At 36.9% G+C, this 23,046-nt stretch overlaps 1 protein-coding gene across 2 annotated transcripts in view; it reads right to left on the bottom strand.

Annotated features, from left to right (window-relative positions):
* LOC127523606 (WD repeat-containing protein on Y chromosome) overlaps positions 1-23,046 on the bottom strand; it is a 29,378-nt gene that overhangs the window by 1,921 nt on the left and 4,411 nt on the right. The window contains exons 3-19 of one of the 2 annotated variants that reach the window (XM_051914515.1): positions 21,728-22,330; positions 21,109-21,231; positions 20,840-21,011; positions 20,696-20,742; positions 20,439-20,576; positions 20,085-20,273; positions 18,615-18,803; positions 17,365-17,619; positions 17,113-17,277; positions 14,189-14,338; positions 13,750-13,934; positions 11,433-11,572; positions 9,902-10,050; positions 9,587-9,804; positions 4,491-4,615; positions 1,762-1,874; positions 1,549-1,677 (exon numbers count right to left, since the gene is read on the bottom strand). In XM_051914515.1, coding sequence (XP_051770475.1) covers positions 1,549-1,677; positions 1,762-1,874; positions 4,491-4,615; positions 9,587-9,804; positions 9,902-10,050; positions 11,433-11,572; positions 13,750-13,934; positions 14,189-14,338; positions 17,113-17,277; positions 17,365-17,619; positions 18,615-18,803; positions 20,085-20,273; positions 20,439-20,576; positions 20,696-20,742; positions 20,840-21,011; positions 21,109-21,231; positions 21,728-21,937 — 2,697 coding nt within the window. In that variant the 5' untranslated portion in view covers positions 21,938-22,330. Of the gene's footprint in view, positions 1-1,548; positions 1,678-1,761; positions 1,875-4,490; positions 4,616-9,586; positions 9,805-9,901; positions 10,051-11,432; positions 11,573-13,749; positions 13,935-14,188; positions 16,524-17,112; positions 17,278-17,364; positions 17,620-18,614; positions 18,804-20,084; positions 20,274-20,438; positions 20,577-20,695; positions 20,743-20,839; positions 21,012-21,108; positions 21,232-21,727; positions 22,331-23,046 lie in introns of those variants that run through there. The other variant, XM_051914514.1, reaches the window with a different exon arrangement.

The raw sequence follows: 23,046 nt of genomic DNA, 5'->3' as shown, positions 1-23,046 counted from the left end.
GGAATCTGAGGGTGCAAAAAAATCAAAATATTGAGAAAATCACCTTTAGAGTTGTCCAAATAAAGTCCTTAGCAAAGCATATCCACTCACAAATATACATTTTTGATATATTTACGGTAGGAAATTAACAAAATATCTTCATTGAACATGATCTTTACTTAATATCCTAATGATTTTTGGCATAAAAGAAAAATCGATAATTTTGAACCATACAATGTATTGTTGGCTATTGCTACAAACATACCCATGTGACTTATGACTGGTTTTGTGGTCCAGGGTCACATTTTATGTAGTCTATATGACAGACTTGCACTGCATATGTTGCACTTAACTGTATTTTCCTTTTTGAAGTGATTTCAATCATATTTCAAGCAATTTAACACCATCATGGCGATCAGTGTGCATCTGAAGTGTCTCAGCTGAAGGAAATATTCCATTATTTATCAGCTTTAATTTATGAGCCAAATTTTCTTATCGGGCTGATAACAATAACATTAAAAATGAACATATATTGGCTGATACCGATATGGTGGCCGATATATTATGCATCCCTAATATATATATATATATATATATATATATATATATATATTTCTTTTTTTCATTTTGTGTGTGTGTTTGTTCTAATGACAGGTGAACAAATTTCTTATTGTTAATAACTAATTTTAAATGATTATATTTTATTTAATATTATATTGTATTCCATTTGTATTTTCGAATTGTTACATTTATTTGTTTTAAATCTTGAATTTGTTACATTTGAATTTCTTAATTTCGAATGATTTTATTACTTTAGCTTTATCCACCATTTTGAATTTGTTATTTTTAATGAAAACAAGATTATGAACAGTTTCCACTCCTCATATACATCTACTGACATTTTGGTTTATTAAAAAGTTTATTAAACTTGGACATGATCTTTATTAATTTATACTTGGACATTGTTCTCATCCTTTCTGCCTATATAAAGTATAAGGTATTTAAAAGATTTTTTCTACTATTATTTCTGCTAAACTTATTCTTGTTATTTTTTTAGTTACTGTAGATTATTTGGTCAAACTTTAGTTCAGGGTCCAATTCTCATTATTAACTACGACTTTTGCCTCAATAATAACCCCTAATTGCAGCTTATTAATAGTAAGGTAGTTGTTAAGTTTATTGATTATGGGATGTAGAATATGGTCATGCAGAATAAGGCATTAATATGTGCTTTATAAACAGCCAATATCCTAGTAATATGCATGCTAACTGGTTAATAGTGAGAATTGGACCCCAAACTAAAGTGTTACAGATTATTTTAATTTATTAATAATAATATTAAAATAAATTGTATTAATATTGGAGGCCTCAAAGTGGTTTCTGGCCCCAGGTTCAGAACCACTGTCATAATTCAAAACAATAAAAGTTCAGGTTAAAATATCTGTGCATAACCTTCATTGACCTTTTCATGACATCACACAACCAGCACATGTGTGCCAAGACAACTTTCCCATCCAAACCATTTATAAAACAAAGTCATGCTAAACATCTCAGAAAAGACAGACTAACTGGTATCTCCATAGCCCGAAACGGTGTGAACTCATTCCCGAAGCGATAGAGCCCTTCAGAGTCGATATTTCGTCGCCACGCCGCCATCTTTATCTCCAGATCCCCACATGCTTGATCTCCAGAGAGAAACTGAGAGAAACACACTGAAATCCTTTACAAACAGTCAAGTAGTTTTAACTTAAACTGAAATCAAATTTCAGTATCTTGACTGACCTTATTGTATTTAGGCAGTGGGAACTTTTCCAAAGAGCTGCGGCGTTCAGACGTGTCCTCAAAGTCTGGGCTTTGTAGAACCGTATAACCGGTTTGTAGGTTTAGAGCTAATTCTGCAATGAGAAACAGTTATAAATCATGCTTCACTGGAAGAAAAGTTTAAAGACAACATGGAATGAAATTGAACACATTAAAGGTTTAGTTCACTTTCATATAACATTTTCCTGATAATTTACTCACCCCCATGCCATCCAAGATGTTCACGTCTTTCTTTCTTCAGCCGAAAAGAAATGAAGGTTTTTGATGAAAACATTCCAGGATTATTCTCCATATAGTGGACTTCACTGGACTCCAAACAGTTGAAGGTCCAAATGTCAGTTTCAGTGCAGCTTTAAACGATCCCAGACGAGGAATAAGGGTCTTATCTAGAGAAACGATCGGTCATTTTAAAAAAAAAATTTAAATGTATATGCTTTATATAAACAAATGATCGCCTACCAAGTGCTTCCGCCAAAACCGTACTTACGGAAAAAATTTAACTGGCACTGCGTTCGTTCCGTAAGTAGAATAGGGAAGGCGTAGGACATTCAGCGTAAGCTTTTTGAAGAATACGGAAGTACGGTTTTGGCGGAAGCACTTGGAAGGCGATCATTTGTTTATATAAAGCATATACATTTACATTTTTTTTAGAAAATGACCGATCGTTTCGCTAGATAAGACCCTTATTCCTCGTCTGGTATTGTTTAAAGCTGCACTGAAACTGTACAACCGTTTGAACCCCAGTGAAGTCCACTATATGGAGAATAATCCTGGAATGTTTTCATCAAAAACCTTAATTTCTTTTCGACTGAAGAATGAAAGACTGAACATCTTGGATGACGTGGGGGTGAGTAAATTATCAGCAAATTTTTATATGAAAGTGAACTAATCCTTTAACAAAGCAATGTCTTTACAATGGTAACTAGTCAGAAGGAAACAATGTAGGGCAGGATTAGATTTTATTAGTCATGATTTGTTTAGTCTCAGGTTGCGTACTACAAAACCGGTCAGTACTGAAAATCACGAACTCTAACCAGATCGTGCGACCGAAACTCAACTTCCGGGAGTCGGGATACAAAATCTTTTGTAACAATATACACTACTGTTCTTTTTTTTTTTGAAAGAAATTAATACTTTTATTCAGGACGGATGTGTTAAATTGATAAAAAGTGATAGTAAAGACTTTATATTGTTAGAAAAGATTTCTATTTTGAATAAATGCTGTTCTTTTTTAACTTCTTATTCATTAATGAATCCTGAAAAAAGTATCACAGGTTATAAAAAAATATTAAGCAGCACAACTGTTTCCAATATTCATAACAAATCAGCTTATTAGAATGATTTCTGAAGGATCATGTGACACTGAAGACTGAAAATTCAGCTTAGATCACAGGAATAAATTATATTTTAAAATATATATTACATATATATTTTAATATATAAAATATTTGTATATTAAAAATATTTTAATATAAAAACTTATTTTATATAAATTCAATAATTATTTTAATGAATATAAAATATTAATAATATTTATGATACTTATATAAATATTTATATAATTAAATATTACTATTAAAAATATATAATTATTATTTTTTTAATTATAAAAATATCTTTTATAAATAACATATCATATATATATATATATATATATATATATATATATATATATATATATATGATATATATTTTTATAAATAGAAACAAGGAAACAAACCGAAATAATAGTTATAGAGCGGGGAAAAATCTAAAAGGAAATTATTAGATTATATTTTCATTTATTAATAATAATATTAAAATGAATTGTATTAATAATATAATACTGGAGGCCCCAGACTAGGCTCCGTCCCCTGGTTGAGAACCACTTTCATAAACTATTTATGTGTCCATCAATGTCTAATTGGGCCATTTTTTGACAGAATAAGCTTTAGAGTGCGAGACTAAGAATTTATTGAACTGGAAGATAATTGTGAAACATTTTAGACTATGAAATATTTGATTAATATTATTTTTATTTGGCCACATGACCTTGGTTACTAGTTTCATGAACTAATTTTGATGAACAAAACTTTTCTTTTTTTGTCCAGGGACATTTATCAAGAATGTATAAATGGTTAATTCTGAATTTATGTCTTCTCTACCGTTTGTCCCAGAATCCCCTGAGCAGCTGCTCTGAAAGATCAGCGCTCAAGAAGATGCTGGGGTAAGTCTGAGCATCAGCAGACGTCTAATTCTCCAACGAGTGTCTAGACAGCTGCAGGAAGCGAGTAACACACCCAGCTCTGTCGGGAGGCTCAGTTAATCGCTTGTTTTGGCATGACGAGGAGCCGGAGCTGAGGGACGTGAGCTCAGCAAACTGCCAGAACCTGTGTGTCTGCGCTGAACACTCACTCTTCACAGTCAGAAGGTCAATACAATCACGGCTTTTCAAGTAAAGCTGCTCCGCTGGAGGGTTTGTGTTTTTGGGAGGTGAACAAAGTAGCAAATGTATGTCAAAAGTTTGGGGTTGGTAAGATTGTTTTTTAAAGAAGTGTCTTCTGCTTACAAAAGCTGTGTTTATTTGATCAAAAATACAGTAAAAATCGTGAAATATTATTACTATTTAAAAACAGCTGTTTTCTATGTGAATATATAGTAAATTATAATTTATTTCTGTGATCAAAGCTAAATTTTCAGCTTCAGTTCACCTGTTTGTCGATGATCACCCTCTCCTGAACTTTCACCCCAGCAGATAAATCTCTCAGGGCTGGCACGTGATTGGCTGTCCTCCATCCTCTCCTTCTTTTCTTCTTTGATTGGACTGGTCCGTTCCCTGTGGGGGATGTTAAATGGATCACCGTTAGTCATCAATCAATGATTGACGAAAGCACACAAATTCCTGATGTTTTCCAAATGGATGAGGTCACTGAGGATGTGCCATATCCATGTCATGACATGCGGTCACATAATTTCGTAACATGACGGTATTAAACATTAACCAGCGGTTCAGTGGATGAATCAACAGGTCTCAGTGGCGCAAACATTCATTTATTTTCCAAACCTGTTTCTGAAAGCGGATGGCGACTGGGACCAGAAACAGGATCCTTCGTTCATTTTCAGAACACAAATTAAGATATTGTTGATGAAATCCGAGAGGTATATGACTCGTCCATAGACATCAATATAATCAACACTTTCAAGGTCCAGAAAGGTACTAAAGACATCGTTAAAACAGTCATGTGACTGCAGTGGTTCAACCTTAATGTTATGAAGAGACGAGAATACTTTTTGTGCGCAAAAACAAAACAAAAATAACCACTTTATTCAACAATCTCTTCTCTTCTGTGTCATTCTCATACGTTGTTTACGTCCAGCGCTTCCAGGTTCTACGCCAGAACGCCGACTCATTATTGGCCGGCTCCTGCGTCAGCGTCACACGCATGCGTCGTGCTGATCACGTGATCAGCTTTGGCCAATACCGAGCCGGCATTCAGACGTAAACACGAAAGCTTCACTGTGTTACTGCATTACCTGCGTAAGATAATGACAGGGAAGAGAAGAGATTGTTGAATTTTACATGCTTCATATAATATGCATTCATAGGATCCTCTTCCTCATTTATTCCCTCAACACTTGATTCCAGCACAGATAATTTTGCAGTAGCAGCTGCTAATAATGATTCCATTTGTAATTGTTCCTTTTCTCTCTGCAGTTTCTCCTTTTGCCTTTGGAGATCTTCCTCTTTGGCCTCAAGAACATGGCGTTTCTTTAAAGTGGTGACAGATTGCAAAAGGGCTGCCTTTTCAGCTTTAGCTTTGAGACGAGCAGATGCAGTGCTTGAAGCTTTTGAAGAACCAGACGAGGAATGGGTTTTACAGCGAGATCCTTTCTTTGAAGCATTGGACACACTGTCATCAGGATTTATATTTGTATCTATTAAAGGATTAGTCCACTTTCATATAAAATTTTCCTGGTAATTTACTCACCCCCATGTCATCCAAGATATTCATGTCCTTCTTTCTTCAGTTGAAAAGAAATTAAGGTTTTTGATGAAAACATTCCAGGATTTTTCTCCTTCTAGTGGACTTCAGTGGCCTCCAAACGGTTGAAAGTCAAAATTACAGTTTCAGTGCAGCTTCAAAGGGCTTTAAACAATATAAGATGAGGAATAAGGGTCTTATCTAGAGAAACGATCGATCATTTTCAAAAAAATGTAAATGAATATGCTTTATATAAACAAATGATCACCTTCCAAGTGCTTCCGCCAAAACCGTACTTTTATATTCTTCAAAAAGCTTACGCTGTATGTCCTACGCCTTCCCTATTCTACTTACGGAAATAATGTAACTGGCGCTGCATTCGTTCCGTAAGTAGAATAGGGAAGGTGTAGGACATACAGCGTAAGCTTTTTGAAGAATACGAAAGTACGGTTTTGGCCATTATAGTCCATTATAAGGAGAATAATCCTGGAATGTTTTCATCAAAAACCTTAATTTCTTTTCGACTGAAGAAAGAAAGACATGAACATCTTGGATGACATGGGGGCGAGTAAATTATCAGGAAATTTTATATGAAAGTGAACTAATCCTTTAAAGACATTCCATCATCATATAAAACTCCAGCATCAGATAACCATTGTTTGACAGTGATAAACTCATTATTTTCTTTCATTTTCCCAACAAGCCACCTTTGCTGCTGTTCATACTCAGATTGAAGCATTGGCATTTTCAGTAATGAATTGTGAGTTTCAATGGCATCTTTGCACAGTGTTTCAAAACTCCTGCAATGTTTTTGCACATCAGAAATGGTTTCTTTAGTCACTTTTCCAGAAAGAAGATCATTGACCCTATTTGCTTGAGTGAACTTTGATTTACATTGACTTTGCAAGTTCTCAATAGACAACGAAACACCCTTGTCAGTCATTTTCCTTTAAAAGCGTATTCAGTAAGCAAGCCACAAAGCAAAGATAATACTGAACAGAGCGAAATCCAACTTCAACACAGAATGCAGCAAACACAGCGAGCCGAAAGCATAAAGTCGAAACATAATCATTCAAACTCAGGCCGCGACTCAAACTTCGTCCCGTATCATCATCTCACATTGGAAGAAAAGTTCACTCACCGGCGTTACGTCAGGCTTCGGAGATTACTCTGCATTCCTGCATAAACACTCTGTTCAGTTCAAAAGACTCTGCAACACATCAGGTATGCGATCCACACTCCAATAGTAGTCACTCGCTTTGCTATGTGCGAGTCGACACCTTTTCCATTCACGGAATTCCTCCGTATATTCCAATGCACAAGAAACTCAATTCCAAACGATATCCTCTTAGTACGAGAGATAAGATGTTCTTAACTCGTATGTTGGAAATAAAACCATTGTTCACGCAGAGATCTTTTTCTTGCTTTTGTTTTAATTTAATAAAAGAAACTACAGCTTACAATAAAGCACGTGTTCATGGCTACGTCTGTGTGATACGGTGAGAACCATATATTCCCGCCACCTGTTTCCCCATACCATGCAATCATGAGAAGTTTTAAATATCATATAACTCCTCCCAGTCCACACCGCCATCTAGTGGTTAAAAATTACATTTGGCTCCTAAAAAGTGGTTATTTTTGTTTTGGCGCACAAAAAGTATTCTCGTCTCTTCATGACATTAAGGTTCAACCACTGCAGTCACATGACTGTTTTAACGATGTCTTTAGTACCTTTCTGGACCTTGAAAGTGTTGATTATATTGCTGTATATGGACGAGTCATATACCTCTCGATTTCATCAAAAATATCTTAATTTGTGTTCTGAAGATGAACGAAGGTCTTACGGGTGTGGAACGACATGACAGAATTTTTATTTTTGGGTGAACTAACCCTTTAATGTCAACATTTTCATTTTTCTGTGTAAACTGTCCCTTTAAGAGAGAAACTTTATAATTCTAATCTTGTCTGTGCATGTGATGGATTCAGCCCAAACAAGTCTAAACAGAATCAGAGGAGGTCTGTGGAGGGATTCTTCACCATGACAGATGTCCTATTTCCTCTGCCTGTCCGTATCCATTAGTAATTTTCAGAGAACTCCAGAAATAATAATCAAATGAATGGTTTCTCTGGACTTTTCTACACTTCAACACATCGTTCTGTCACATGCTTGGGGTTAAACGGCAGATATTTCACTTTCACTGTGGAGGTTTATTTGTTGAAGCCTCTCACTGAGTTCAGTACCAAACCTGCCCGTCCATATATGGAGACTGATCAAATTATCTACAGTCACAGCAGCTGCCAGACTCACATCTGGTCCGGGATATGAGCTTCTAGTTTGGGTTGACTACCTACAGTGTCTTCTTGCTTTTGTAGAGAATTATGCAGAACTAATGGCAAAACGTTTTTAAGAGGCTTTAATTTGTTGTTCAGTTCGCAGGCAATCTAGGAAGTGCAGCATAAAAACATTTCATTAATCAGTATTTTTATTTTGTTTTCCAGTAAAAAAAATATGTAAACATACTTAAAACAAGATAAATTAATTTCATTGGATTAGAAACAAGTAAAAATACAAAACAGTTATTATTATTTACTAGTGCTGTCAAACTAATTCATCACATTTATTTCTTTGATTAATTGTGATTAATCGCAATTCAATGTTTTTTTAATGTAATAATTTCACACAGACACGACGTTCAGACAGCGCATTCTCGTTTGTCTTGTGGCACTTGAATGGTTTAAAAGCATTTGCATTGTTTTAAAACAATGCATTCTGGGTAATGTCATTTTTTGTTTTAAGAAAAGAGGCCTATAGGCTACTTTTTCGAAAATGTTACCCAGAATGTATTATTTTTACAGTATATTACTTCTGTATATTACAAAGCATTCTGTATATTACAATGGATTCTGGGTAATATTATTTGTCGTTTTCGAGAAAGTAGCCTATATGACTCTTTTCTTAAAATAACAAATATTACCCAGAAAGCATTGTTTTATGGTATTTTACTGTGTAAATTTGTTTTGTTTTTTTTAGTTATTTTTTAGAGTGTAATGTAATGCTAGCTAAATTATGACGGAAAAAATTGTTGCTGCAGTTATTTGCGTTAAATATTTTTAAAATGTCAAACTGAAAAAAATTAATCGAATGCGTTAAAGCGCTAATTTTGACAGCCCTATTATTTACAAAAAAATACATTTGAAAAATGATTTTGTACAGAAAAAAGAAGGGCAATAAAGAAGAAAAACCTCACATTTATTATGACTATATTATAATAATAATAACTTTATATTATACAATAATAATGAGATTTATACAATAATAATAATATTTTTACATAATAACAGTAAAATTACAATACTAATAGTTATTGCTGTCTTAATTTATTAGCAATAATTTATTATTATTTAATTTATTTTACAGAGATTTTATTTTGGCAAAAAAAAAACAAAGCTTCTCATTTCTTGATAACAAATTCTCAAATGATTCTCATCGTAATTCATGTGGGTCATACTTCTCAGTTGGGAAAATACGGAAACCTGTATAAATACGGGGAAAAACCCTGTAATTATGCCTGGTTTTTGGCATTGTGAAAACAGGTCACCTGACCCTGGTAAGTCAATGCAACTTTTAAGAATCAATTTTTTTTAAATAATCATTAGAAGTCTTTCTTTTAGAACTTGCACAGCCAGATAGCAGCCATGGCAAAGGTCAGTCAGACTGGTCAGAGAAGGTGCACTAGGCTTTTTGAAACTGGTCTTTCTCACCCAACAGCACATGCTGAGTGAGCTGGCCATCGTTTAGGCTAATAACCGATGTGCAGTTATACCTGTTGGTTTGATAAGTGTCTGGGTTGCTCAAATCCCACTGCCGTTCCTGTCCAAAACAGCCCACACAAGCTCCTTCACAGGTCCAGAGACAGGCCCTGCGGTCCACCGCCGCGCTCAACACGAAGAGTTGAGACTCGTACACCAGGACCTCACTGCTCACTATCGCCCTCTCATGGCCCCTCCAAGAGTGTAACAGTGGAGGCAATTCTTTTGCAGACTGAGAGAGACACATACTGTAAATACAGACTGAAATAAAGAGCTAAATTAGGTGGATTCAGGTAAATTGGATTGCCTTAAGCAGTTAATTTCCGTACCTCCACATCTCCAGCAGATAAGGCATAGTGTGAGATGTCCCAGACCTTGATGGATCCTGTGGTGTCTCCAGTGACAAGTAGACTGTTTTCCTGGTCTGTGCTTAAACCCATCACACTCCCATTAAATTCATCAGGCACATAGAACTGTCCTGCATCAGACGTGATGGGCAGAACAAGTCATTAATCTACTGCTCTGTGCTTTTCTGATAACGGATGTAAGATGATAAAAATCTGTACACCCAGAAGCCAGTCAAGCAGATTGAATCAAGCAATTTCAGCCAGCTGTCGTGAACAATATTCATCTGACAACCCACGAACGATCAGTAGATCAACAGTTTAAAAGTCTATTGAATGTACTGTTGAGGCATTTTGGGATTAATAGTCACACCGTGTCTACACCAGATGCGAGCGGAGCGATGCAGCACGATGAAAGCATATAGAAACCATTATAATCAGTGATGCTGTCTACACTGGAAGTGGCGTGATGCGAAGCTGCACAACAACTTCCCGAAAGTTGCCAAATTTTCAGCATCATTACTCCAGTCTTCAGTGGCACATGATCCTTCAGAAATCATTCTAATATGCTGATTTGCTACTCAATAATTATCAATAATTAATAAGAAATGTTTCTTGAGCAGCAAATCAGCATATTAGAATGATTTCTGAAGGATCATGTGACTGAAAATTCAGCTTTGCCAATAAATTACATTTTAATATATATATTAGTGCTGTCAAAATTAATGTTGTGTCATGTGACACACACACGACTCGTGTGCACAGAAAGACGTGCGCCAGTATCGAGTTCTCTTTCACGTTTGAACAAACAATAACACACAGAATTATGACAAAATACCCGTTTTGTGGAATATCCCTGATAAGAGCAGTCTTAAATGAGTTAATTAACGTCTTAAATGAACTTAAAGAGCTGTGAGGAAATGAGATGCGCGTCATGTTCGGCAGCGGCAGCTCTTAAAGTGACAGCAGCCTAATAAACCAGTTGCTGTGATGATGTCATTAATGTTCATCAAAGAACAAAGATAACAGAGATTATTGTAGCTTTAATAAGGATTAATCTAAATTTCATTTATTATTTATGCAGTGAAGACTGTAAAGTGTTTGATAACTTTATTCAATTTCTGTAAATTTCCTTCCTGTTAGACAGGTAAATATGACATTTATTATAATGGGTTTATGTGAAGATTGTTTTCAGTTCACTTAAAAAATTATTTAATAATTCACAAAATTATTTAAAATATACTGTCTTTAAGTTGTTTCTACATTAATTTGGAGAGTAACTGTGAAATTATTACAATATAAAAATATTAAAAACTCCAATGTTTTTAATTGCGATTAATTAAAATACAAAAGAGTTACTTTAAATTGTAATAATATTTCACATATTACTGTTTTAACTAAATGCAGCCTTGGTGAGCATATGAGACATCTTTCAAACACATAAAATCTTAATCATTCCAAATATTTGACAGAGTGTACATATTATACATCAGTTCCTCTCAGTTATCATGTTTACCACGGTTGTGTCTGGGCCCACAGATGCTCCACCAGCAGACAGATCCGGCCTGTGAGCTGAGCAGCACAGCGCCGCTTCTCAAATGACTTTGCTGAGCTCGTTTTTGCAAGAACAGCAGTCTATGAACGGGCAGATGAACTCTACACACACAGAAGCACATTCAGTTTATACATTACTTTACTCTGTCAACTAATACAGTTGTGGTCAGAATTATTGGCACCCTTGATAAATATGATCAACTGTAAAAATAAATCTACATTGTTTATCCTTTTGATCTTCAATTCTTAAAATTAGCAAAAATCTAACCTTTCATTGAAGAAAAAGAATTGAAAGTGGGGGGAATTGAAAATCACATTATGAAATAAATGTTTTTCTCCAAAACACGTTGGCCACAATTATTGGCACCCTTTTATTATATATTTTTTGCAACCTCCTTTTGCCAAGATAACAGCTCTGAGTCTTCTCCTATAATGCCTGATGAGTTTGGAGAACATCTGACAAGAGATCAGAGACCATTCCTTCATGCAGAATCTCTCCAGATCCTTCAGATTCCCAGCCTCATGTTGGTGCTTCTTCTCTTCAGTTCACTCCACTCATTTCCTTTAGGGTTCAGGTCAGGGGACTGGGATGATCATGGCAGAAGCTTCATTTTGTGCTCAGAGACACATTTTTGTATTGGTTTTGATGTTTGTTTTAGATCATTGTCCAGATGGAAGATCCAATCACGGCCCATTATTGGATTTCTAGCAGAAGCGGTCAGGTTTTGATATGAACAAGATGTCCAGGACCTCCAGCAGAATAACAGGCACACAAAACATTAAAGATCCAGCAGTATATTGAACCGTGGGCATGGGGTACTTTTTATCCATGTGTGCACCAAACCCATCTGGTGGGTTTGCTGCCAAAAAGCTCTTTTTTTTGTTTCATCTGAGCATAGAAGCCGGCCCCGTTTGAAGGTCCAGTCTTGTCTGACAACTGAATATGCTGGAGATGTGTCTGGATGAGAGCAGAGGATTTTTCTTGAAAGCCTCCCGAACAACTTGTGGGGATGTAGGTGCTGTTTGATCATTTTTTAGGCTTTCTGAGACTCAAGACTCAACTAATCTCTGCAGTTCTCCAGCTGTGATCCCTGGAGAGCCATCTTTAGTTGATTGGAACTTCTTAATTATTGCCCTGATGGTAGAAATGGGGATTTTCAATGCTTTAGCTATTTTCTTACAGCCACTTTCTATTTTGTGAAGCTCAACAATCTTTTGCTGCACATCAGAACTATATTCTGTGGTTTTACTCATTGTGATGAATGATTAAGGGAATTTGGCCTTTGTGTTTCCTCATGTTTATACTCCTGTGGAACAGGAAGTCATGGCTGGACAATTTCATGTTCATGATCACCCTGGTGTGCTAAAAAAATATAAATATGAATGGGAATATACTTCAGAGATATTTTACTCATAAAAAATTCTAGGGGTGTCAACAATTGTGGCCAACATGTTTTGGAGAAAAACATTTATTTCATAATGTGATTTTCCCCCCACTTTCAATTATTTTCCTTCAATGAAAGGTTAGATTTTTGCTAATTTTATGAATTGAAGATCAAAAGGATAAACAATGCAGATTTATTTTTATAGTCGTCTTTAATCAAATTTACCAAGGGTGCCAATAATTCTGACCACCACTGTGTACTATAAATAGGACATAAAATGGTCTTAATGCTGTGGTTCACAAATCCAAAAACGTGTTGCAGTTCTATTAAATGCAAGTGACCATATAATTATGCCTGATTAGGATAAAAAAAATAATCATCTTGTTGTGTGAATTAATAGCTTCTGAGAGCATGAAATTTTCCTATTCAGACAATGCCATTTTAATCATTTTGCAAATAGTTAGGCATTCCATGGTAGTATTAATGCATTACAATTTTAAGGCCAATTCTCTTTACTTGAGTATGGTAAACAAATATGGTACTGTGTTTATATATAAATAACGTACATTTCAGGGATATTATAAAGGGTGTGTTCTACACCTTTCCTACATTTTATCGCATTATTTTACCCCCTGAATTCCACGTATATTATTAGTCATGCTTTCTTATCCAGAAACATTTCATTTTCTGCTCATTTTGCACTTTCTCTCTGACCCTTACAACAAAACAGGCTGTTTTTGCTCATTTGTAAATGGCCTGTGTTATAATAGCTGAATACTTATTCTCCAAAAATAGTCTAAGTGGATTTGGAGAGAATTTAGCATTTAGTTATTTCAAATAAGCAAGTAAAATACTTTTTTTCATAGTATGTCCGCGATCTGATTTCATACTAACTTCCCTTGCTGGGATCTCTGTAGTCGTGTGAGGGGCTTCTGGAGAGCCAGCGTCCATATAATGATCTCTCCGTCGTAACTCCCAGTAGCCAGAAGTCCCAGACCTAGACAGTGATCCATCGCCAGGATGTCCTCTCTGTGCTGATGACCAGACTTCCAGGACAGGTCTGCTTTCACATAGATGTCCTGTACACACACATACACTTCAGTAAATGTCTTTAAGATCTCCAGTTCTGCTGTGTCAGCTTCTGTGCAGTATCAGACCACCATTAAAACCCACTTTGTTGTCATAGACGTCTTAAGGTATGACCACAAAAGCACACACCCAGTTGAAGAGAATGAAAGCCATAACCAGAAAAATGTGTATTCTGGCTGAAAGCCCTTTTTGCTTTTAAGTAGCCATTAAAGAGTGTGTGATTGAGACACAAACTGGCCTTTACCTTTGAAAACTCAATGCTATACTGAGTGATCAGTCGACTCCAGCCTGTGGCTAGAAGCTGGTTGTCATGATGACAGATGATCCCGGTGACCTCTGTGTTGGAGGCAGTTTCTAGCTTATGAAGATTGAGGCCATTCAGTAAGTTCCACACCTGTAGCAAGAAAACATACCTGTTACTAAACTTATTATTTGTATAAAGCAGTGGCAACAGGAATATAATAAAAAAAACGCAATAAGTTCAATAAGTACTTTCATTATGTCAACTATTTACAGTAAGGTCTCTTTAGTTAACATTAATGAATGCATTATCCAACATGAACTAACAATAAGCAATGTATTTTCTATAGCATTTATTAGGGGTTCAAGTGTGTTTCAAGGGGTTTCATTTATTAGGGGTTTCAACTCTGAAACCCTGTTGTAATTGTTAAATATTCCAAGGATCAGTTTTCCCCCCTAAAAGTGATCGGGCAGACCAAACCGTAATGGGGCATTCACACCAGATGCGACTTGCGCAAATAAATCGCGCTATTCACGCGTAGTTGGACGCTTGAACATTTTGAGTTTACTCGCTTCATTCGCGAGTGAAATTCACTTCACAACAGACGCGAATTCGCATCATGAGAGGGGCTTCTGCCAGGCGGCTCGAGTCTCATTTCTGCACACTTCCTCTGAATAAACACATCAACTCGTCAGTGGGAAAGTAGTTGTAAAATACGGAGAATAAGCTCAATTTGCCGGCTTTAGCTAGCTTGTAGTCTCAATATGTATACATATATAGCTCAAATTGAGTAAAGAGCGTTTTTTACAAGTTACCAGATTGTCCGACCTCCTCACTCACTTTCTTCCAAGCAAGATCCTTTTTATTCCTGTATCTATAAAAGTATGAAGATGTATCGTACAGCTCGGGGTATCCACATACAGCGAAGATGATTTTGTCCTCCATTGCTGTTTCGGATTTCTGCCGCCTCTAATCACGTCACTACTAGATCAAGCTCCTGACTGGTTAACGCAGCGTGAATTTTCACCAAAGTTCAGATTTTTCAACTCGTGCGATTCACCCGAAACGCTCTATTCGCGCCGCATCATTCACGCGAATCGCGCCGCAGGATGTCTATTCGTGTCTTTGCATTGACTTAACATGTAAATCACTCGCGCTTAACGCTTCATTCGCGTCTGGTGTGAACGCACCATAAGTCGTAGAGACTTGAAACTTTGAGGGCTGGTAGTACTCACACCGTCTACAACGTCACCAAAGCTCGCCCCAATCGGCCACACGGGGGCGCTACAGTGGTGAAAAGTACGAAATTGTTCATTTGGCGAAATTTTTGGGTATTTTGGATTTTTTGAAAAACCTACTTTTGCAAACTAGTCCTAGTTTTTTGGCCCGATCGGATGCAATGAGATTCCCTGTAGTCTGATTGTCAATAATTATCAAAAAAAGTTGAAATTTGAAAAAACTCCAAGGGCTGCCAAAACACTCAAAGTGGGCGGAGCCACTTTTACTAAAACTCATGAACGGAATGAGATATTTTCACCAAACTCGACACACATATGTAAGAACTCATTCTGTGGTTGTGTGAAAAAGGACTCGGCGACTGGCCACTTGGTGGCACTATAAAATGGAAAACACTTAAAAATGGCTAGAACTACGCAACCCTAAGTCTGATTGACTTGAAAATTGGCATGAAATGTCTTTGTCCGAGGTGCCAAGACTTCCTTTGAGGACATTCATATATCTCGAATGTATAGTCACGTATGAGAAATTCAAAAGAAAATGGCCACCAGGGGGCGCCTTTGTGTTATTCACATGCGTAAAGGATTGTGTATCGCGCATTTTTCTTCCACGACATTCACACCACATGGTGGAACTCCTCATTCTGAGCAACTTTGCCTCTAGGGCCACCGCTGTCCATTGAATCGTTCGTTAAATATTGGAGAATATTTCAAAAACCAACTTTGGCGAACTAGTCCTAGGTTTTTGGCTCAACCTCGATCACTGTTAAAAAGCTTTTTAAACCATATATTTCCTATGGTAAATTGCCTGTATTGGTTGTAAATGGTCTTTTCCATCTATGATCGAGATGGTTACATTACTTTTTATGTATGTGCTTAAAGCGCTTGAACCCCGATAATTGCTAAAAGCTATATTTAAAAAGCCTCTGCCAAGTAATATAGTGAAAATATATATATATATTTTTTTTAAATATGTAAAAATGTAAAACATTAATTTTGAGGTAGTTAAACACTCTGCATAAACAGAGAGTGTTTTAGTAGCAAATTCTGTACCATTTTGCAGCTATTCTTCAGGTTGGAATACACTACACAACTTTTGCTCCGATTTACAGTCTGGAGGAACTGACAGTTGCAGAAAACCATAGCCAACAGTCTGCTAATTTTGGGGCAGTCAGAGTTGACAGCTTTCAAAGAAATTGTGTAGTGTATGCTGGGCGCAGACTCTGATTATTTACAGTAGCTTCAAACTATGATTCCATCCAGCCAATGGATATTAAACATGTTGGATATTTTGAGCCAATTTACATTGTTTTCATTTTATCCTTCATTTGTCATGCATGTTTCTGCATGAGTTTGCTGTGTTTGGAACGACTAGAAATTACGGAAGTGTGTGATCATCAGATGTTTAGTGTATGATGCTCAGTTTTTCTCTGTAACCACTTACAAAGTCAGCAAGTGCATGATGCTTAACATTTACAGTACAGTTATGCACTACTGTTATTGCTAATAAGTATATGAAGAAACAAAATTTCTGAATGTCTGTCAAGCATGAAGCTTACTTTGGCAAATCACAGAGCACCAGGAAATGGAAAAGTACACACTTTATTTCTTGTCAGACTGATAACTTTTGCAACCCAACTATTACTAATGCATCTGATTGAGGCTTGCATTTGTGGTGAATCTCACACTTGCCTTGATAGTGCCATTGGTGGCCGCAGAGATCAGTCTGCGCTGGTGTATGTCTAGTGCCATACAGGAAACCTCCTCCTTACCATGAGCGTTTCTTACCTCCATCTTCTTAATACCTGTCTTCACATCCCACACAGTCAGTGTGGAGTCAGCACAGGCTGTGATTACCTCGACCATGCACAAAATACACATTAAAGAAAAGAACCTATAATGTTCAGTCCACAAACCATCTATCAAACAAACCCAAACACCAACCTGTTCAAGATGAGGATTATAGAGGGCACAGGTGTACAGGCCAGACTTGTCGTTGGATTCTGGTTTTTTGGATTCTGTCAGCGTAAGCACGGCCAGATACTCCCTGCAGGTCACCAGGAGCACAGGATTCGTGGTCAGGTTGAGGAGCAGAGGAAAGCTGCCCTGCTCAGGAGTAACGCCTGCTTGGATATTGGGGAATTTCAGGTGAACTGTCTTTACGCATTGTTGAGAAGGAATATCCCATATTTTCAGCACCTGAAAGGCAACACGGATATAGACCAGAGCTTTTGACTTGCATTTCAACTAATTATCTTTGACTTTTATTGCATGTAAGCAATGCATGATTTCCATTTCTCATGCCAGCAGCCAAGTACATCATGCCATGAAACTGATGCAAAACAAATCTCACGCTAATGAAAACCAAACACCAGTGGCTGGATTCACAAAATTTTCTGCAAGAACCAATGAGCTCAAACGTGCTGCGTAGCACGCAAGAATGAACCTCATTGGTTCTTGTTGAAGCTCAAACGTGCTGCGTAACACGAGAATGAACCTCATTGGTTCTTACTGAAGCTCAAACGTGCTGCGCAACACGAGAATGAACCTCATTGGTTCTTGCGGAAGCTCAAACGTGCCGCGTAACACGAGAATGAACCTCATTGGTTCTTACTGAAGCTTAAACGTGCTGCATAACACGAGAATGAACCTCATTGGTTCTTGCAGAAGCTCAAACGTGCTGCGTAACACGAGAATGAACCTCATTGGTTCTTACTGAAGCTCAAACGTGCTGCGTAACACGAGAATGAACCTCATTGGTTTCTCGTACATGTCAAGCAAACATGCTTGAGTTTCCATTTACCATAACTGATGTGTAAGTTGATGAATGTTTATATGTGAATAAAAGCCTAAATTCAATCTGTTCATCATATAAAGCAATCATGTCTCTTCAAAAAATTTGGACTAAACCGCTTAATTCATATAGATTAGAAATTATAAAAGCTTAAGTTTCAATTGCGTAGCTGTCTAGGGAGGGACAGAAAGCTCTCAGATCTCATTAAAAAGATCTTCATTTGCATTCTGAAGATGAACAAAAGTGTTTCAGACGGGTTTGAAACGACATGAGGGTGAATAATTAATGACAGTATTTTAATTTTTGGGTGAACTAACCCTTTAACTTAAGAAGATTTTCATGAATCCAGCCCCTGGATCTTATATGTTTTCAATTTTAACATTTAGTAGGTGAAACTAACAGCGTCCTTAGAGTAGCTGAAGATCTTGCCCAATGCTTGGTGAATAACCACATCCAGCACAGATGTGTGGTGACTGTGCAGAACCGCAGTTGGGCGGCAGGTCACATAGCGGTTCCACAGTCTGACAGGACCCAGTCCAGCAGTTACCAGCAGACTGAGAGAGAAGCTGAAGTCAAAACACTTGACTCCCTACAGCAGAAGAAGAAGGAGATGAAGATATAGCGAAAGGGTTTAAAATGTTGTGTCATTATTTGCTGGTAGTCACGTTGCAATTTAGTCAGACTAATGAGTGAGTCACAGTACTCTTGTTTTACACAATATCCAGGTCCTGATTTTCTTCTCCAGCAGTTAAATTTGTAACTACTGTGGGGGTGGCTTATTGCTTCTCTGAATGTTACAGAATGGAAAATACTGGAGAATAGTCTGTTTTAATAAATCCATCAAAACAACTAAATGAAGATTTTTATGGGGTCTGAACACTCCCTTTAAAAACCACAACAACAGCCTCTCTGAATCATGAGTGTATATTTAGTTTTTACTGTAAATGGTCTGTGACTGTCTTTTCCCGTAGAAAACAACATGGCTTTGAACTGTGACCTACAAATGAGCTCTGGAATCTATCAATCAATCTATCAATTAATCAATCAGTCTCTATATGTTTATCTATCTATCTATCTATCTATGTGTTTGTTTATCAATCTGTCTATCCATCATCAACCTATCTATCTGTTTGTTTGTTTATCAATCTATCTGTCGATCTGTCTGCCTGTCTATGCATTTGTCTGTTTATCTATCTATCTGTTTGTTTATCGATCTGTCTATCCATCATGTTTGTTTATTGATCTGTCTATCCATCTGTTTGTTTATCTGTTTATCGATCTATCTATCTACCTGTCTATCAATCATCTATGTCAGCCGATCTGTCTATGCATTTGTCTGTTTGTTTCTGTCTATCTATCTGTTTATCTATGTGTTTGTTTATCAATCTATCTACCTGTCTATCAATCATCTATTTATCTGTCTGCCGATCTGTCTATCTATGCGCTTGTCTATCTGTTTATCGATCTGTCTATTTGTTTGTTTATCTATCTGTTTGTTTATCGATCTATCAATCAATATATGTCTATCTATCCGACTATCTATGTTTGTTTATCGATCTGTCTATCTATGTGTTTATCAATCTATCTATGTCTATCTATCCATCTATGTGGTTGTTTATCGTTCGATCAATCAATCTATCCATCATCTGCCTATCTATCTCTCTGTCTATCTGTTTATCAATCTATCTCTGTCGATCTGTCTGTCTGTTTTTATCTATCTGTGTTTGTGTATCGATCTATCTGTCGATCTATCTGTCAATCTAACTATCTTCCTATATAGCTGTTTATCTGTTATCTATCTGCCATAAAGGATAAATATGAAATGCAGAGAATAAGATGCACCATTGTTGCAAACATTATAAATCACCACCTTTTCTATTCTCCAAACGCATTTCTCTCTCTTCTGATTGACATCAATGATGACCACAGAGCTGGCTGGACTTTCTGATGATGTAATAATGAGCTCATCGTGAGGCTCATACAGGATTTTGTTGATCGGCTCGCTGTGGATTTTTGGGATGTGCTGATAAGAGATCAGTGCACTGTGCGCACATATATCCTGTTCGTGAAATATTTTTTACAACATCAGTGACATGCAATGCAACATTTTAACAGATACTTTTCTGCTGTTGTATCAAATGTTTTCATAGAAACAACATCACACATTTCCATGACACAAAATCATTCTACAATCATCCCTACATGAAGACGCACACACACTCACTGGCATAAAGATTTGCAATGGGCCAGTTTCGTTGGTGAAAGGCATCTCAAAGAGCCCCTTGAAAGGCTGAAGAAACCACAGCAAATTCACAGAGCCTTTCTCATCTCCCCACATCAGCACACACTTTTCTCCCGGAGCCTAGATGCAGATCAAACATGACTCACAGTGAACTAAAACAAAACAAACCAGCTTGGAGAATTAACAAGCTTAAAATAAATTCCAGTTCAACACCAGGGCATGAAATGTCAGCGGCCTACCTCTGTGTCATACCAATAGCATAGAGCAGTAGCAGCATGACTCAATCCTGAAAACAACATAGAGAGAGGAAGACAACAAGGTCAAAATGTAAGCAGAAAAGCAAACTACTACATCTAGCAGTACAAACTTTTGTTGGCTCATACCGAACAAATGAACCTGCTCAAAACCAAATGCGGTGGTAACGTCAAAGAAGTGGATGCCCCTGCTCAGGGTTGACACGGCAATCTTGTGAACATTTGCCATGTAGACAGCATCTGTGCTCCAACCCTGGAACCTCCTACGATGCTGCCGTTTATTAAAGGGGTCAGCACACATCTACAGGGATGAAGACGTTTTTGATTCATGAACCGTAGGTCACAGAATATTATTTTTGTAAGTATATATTTCTGTGAATTAAATGTTAATATGTCACCTCCAGTGGCTGTATTTTGTTCAGATGACTGTTCCAAACAACGAGAGTTCCTCTCTTGCTGACGCTGATGTAACGCACAGGTGGAGACTGACTCAAAGCCAAGATACGCACGATAGGCTCTTGCTGATGAGTGAGTGATTTTATGATTAGAATGGTAGAAAAAGAAACAATATTTTTACGCACATTCTAAGAGTTTAAAACAAAAAATGAATAATAAATGATAGACAGATAGATAGATTAGATAGATATATAAATAGACAGATAGATAGATAGACAGATAGATTAGATAGATATATAGACAGATATATAGACAAACAGACAGATAGATAGATAGATTAGATAGATATATAAATAGAGAGATAGATAGACAGACAGATAGATAGATAGACAGATAGACAAACAGATACATAGCCAGACAGATAGAAAGATAGATAGATAGATAGACAGACAGATAGATATATAGATAGACATATATATAGATTAGATATATATATACATAGCCAGACAGACAGATAGATAGACAGATAGATAGATTAGATATATAGATAGACAGATATATAGATAGACAGACAGACAGACAGATAGATAGATTAGATAGATAGATAGATAGATAGATCACCTTGTTATAGGTACAGTGGCGTATTAAAGGCTGTGAGATCGGTACACTTTTACAGTCGTGCATCGAGTTTATGATATGCTTGTAATGCTGAAACAGGAAGTTGTGGAACGTTTGCCATTCAACTCGACCGTCGCAGGAGATGTCCATCTGTACAAAACAAACACTTCTGCTCTGACAGCCGGTCATATAATAGAGCCCAAAAAGGTACATGTAACTCTGCTCATGAAAAGACAGGCATAGAAAGCTGTTTTAAACTTAACTTCTAATTTAAATTTGTTTTAAACACTGATGTCCACAGCAGCTTGTCAGCTTTTCTTTTCAGCAGCTCCTGACAAGTTAAAATAAATAACCACAAACTGAAGATAACTGGCCTCAGTGAATAACTCCTCCACGTCACTTCTCTGGTAATCTTGGCCTGTTGCTTCTTTCAGAGAGGAAAAGAACTCATCAAAACTCATAGAGTTAGCTGGGACTCGGTCACATGCTCTGACTCTTCTGTTGGGTTTGGATCTCACAGAACGCTGCCTGAGGAACGATTCCATCAGTGACCTCAGATGACTCGACTGCAGCGACTCCAAGAGACGCACACTCCGGCCAGCAAAACTAAAGATTTATTGGGCAGAGAGGGAAAATACAGTGTGAAATAAATATGCAGTGTCATACAGCAAATGATGATTACCATGAAATGCATGAAGAAAAAGAGAGACAGAAAAAGTACAGAAGAGCAGAAGTAGGTTTCGTAGGGAGAGACAGACAGTGCTGTGCGTTTGAGAGAGAGACAGAGACGCCCTGTGGAGCAAACAGCAATTACAGTTACTTTCTCATTGTGTCTTCAACCCACATGACGCCACCACAAAGTCGTAAATGCGAGTGGGAAGCTCTGGATTTTCTGTAAGCCCAGAGTTTACGAGTTGAGGGTGTGTCAGTGAGAAACGTGGCAGAATACAACAATACTTCTAGGTGTTTAGCAGCGCATTGACAGGCTTTTTAATTTACAACAATATAAGCTAACTGCCTGCACAACATGTAATAGCATTGTAATATAATATTATAATATGTGACATTCTTTGTTCTTAATTTTCTAGAAAAACCTTGTTGTATTTTTGTGTTGTTAATTAAGAGAAGGTCAACTCAAAAAAGGTTGCATATCTGTTCTGATAGGTATGGAAGCTTGTTTCCGCCATAAATAAAAATCAAAGGTAATTGCGACTTTTAATCTCACAATTCCGACAATTCAATCAGAATTGCGAGATATAAAGTCAGAATTGCAAGAAATTAAGTTAGAATTGCGAGATATAAACAATTGCAAGAAATAAAGT

Source organism: Ctenopharyngodon idella, chromosome 12, assembly GCF_019924925.1.
Source record: "Ctenopharyngodon idella isolate HZGC_01 chromosome 12, HZGC01, whole genome shotgun sequence".
NCBI lineage: Eukaryota > Metazoa > Chordata > Actinopteri > Cypriniformes > Xenocyprididae > Ctenopharyngodon > Ctenopharyngodon idella.
This window is presented reverse-complemented; position numbering and strand designations above follow the sequence as displayed.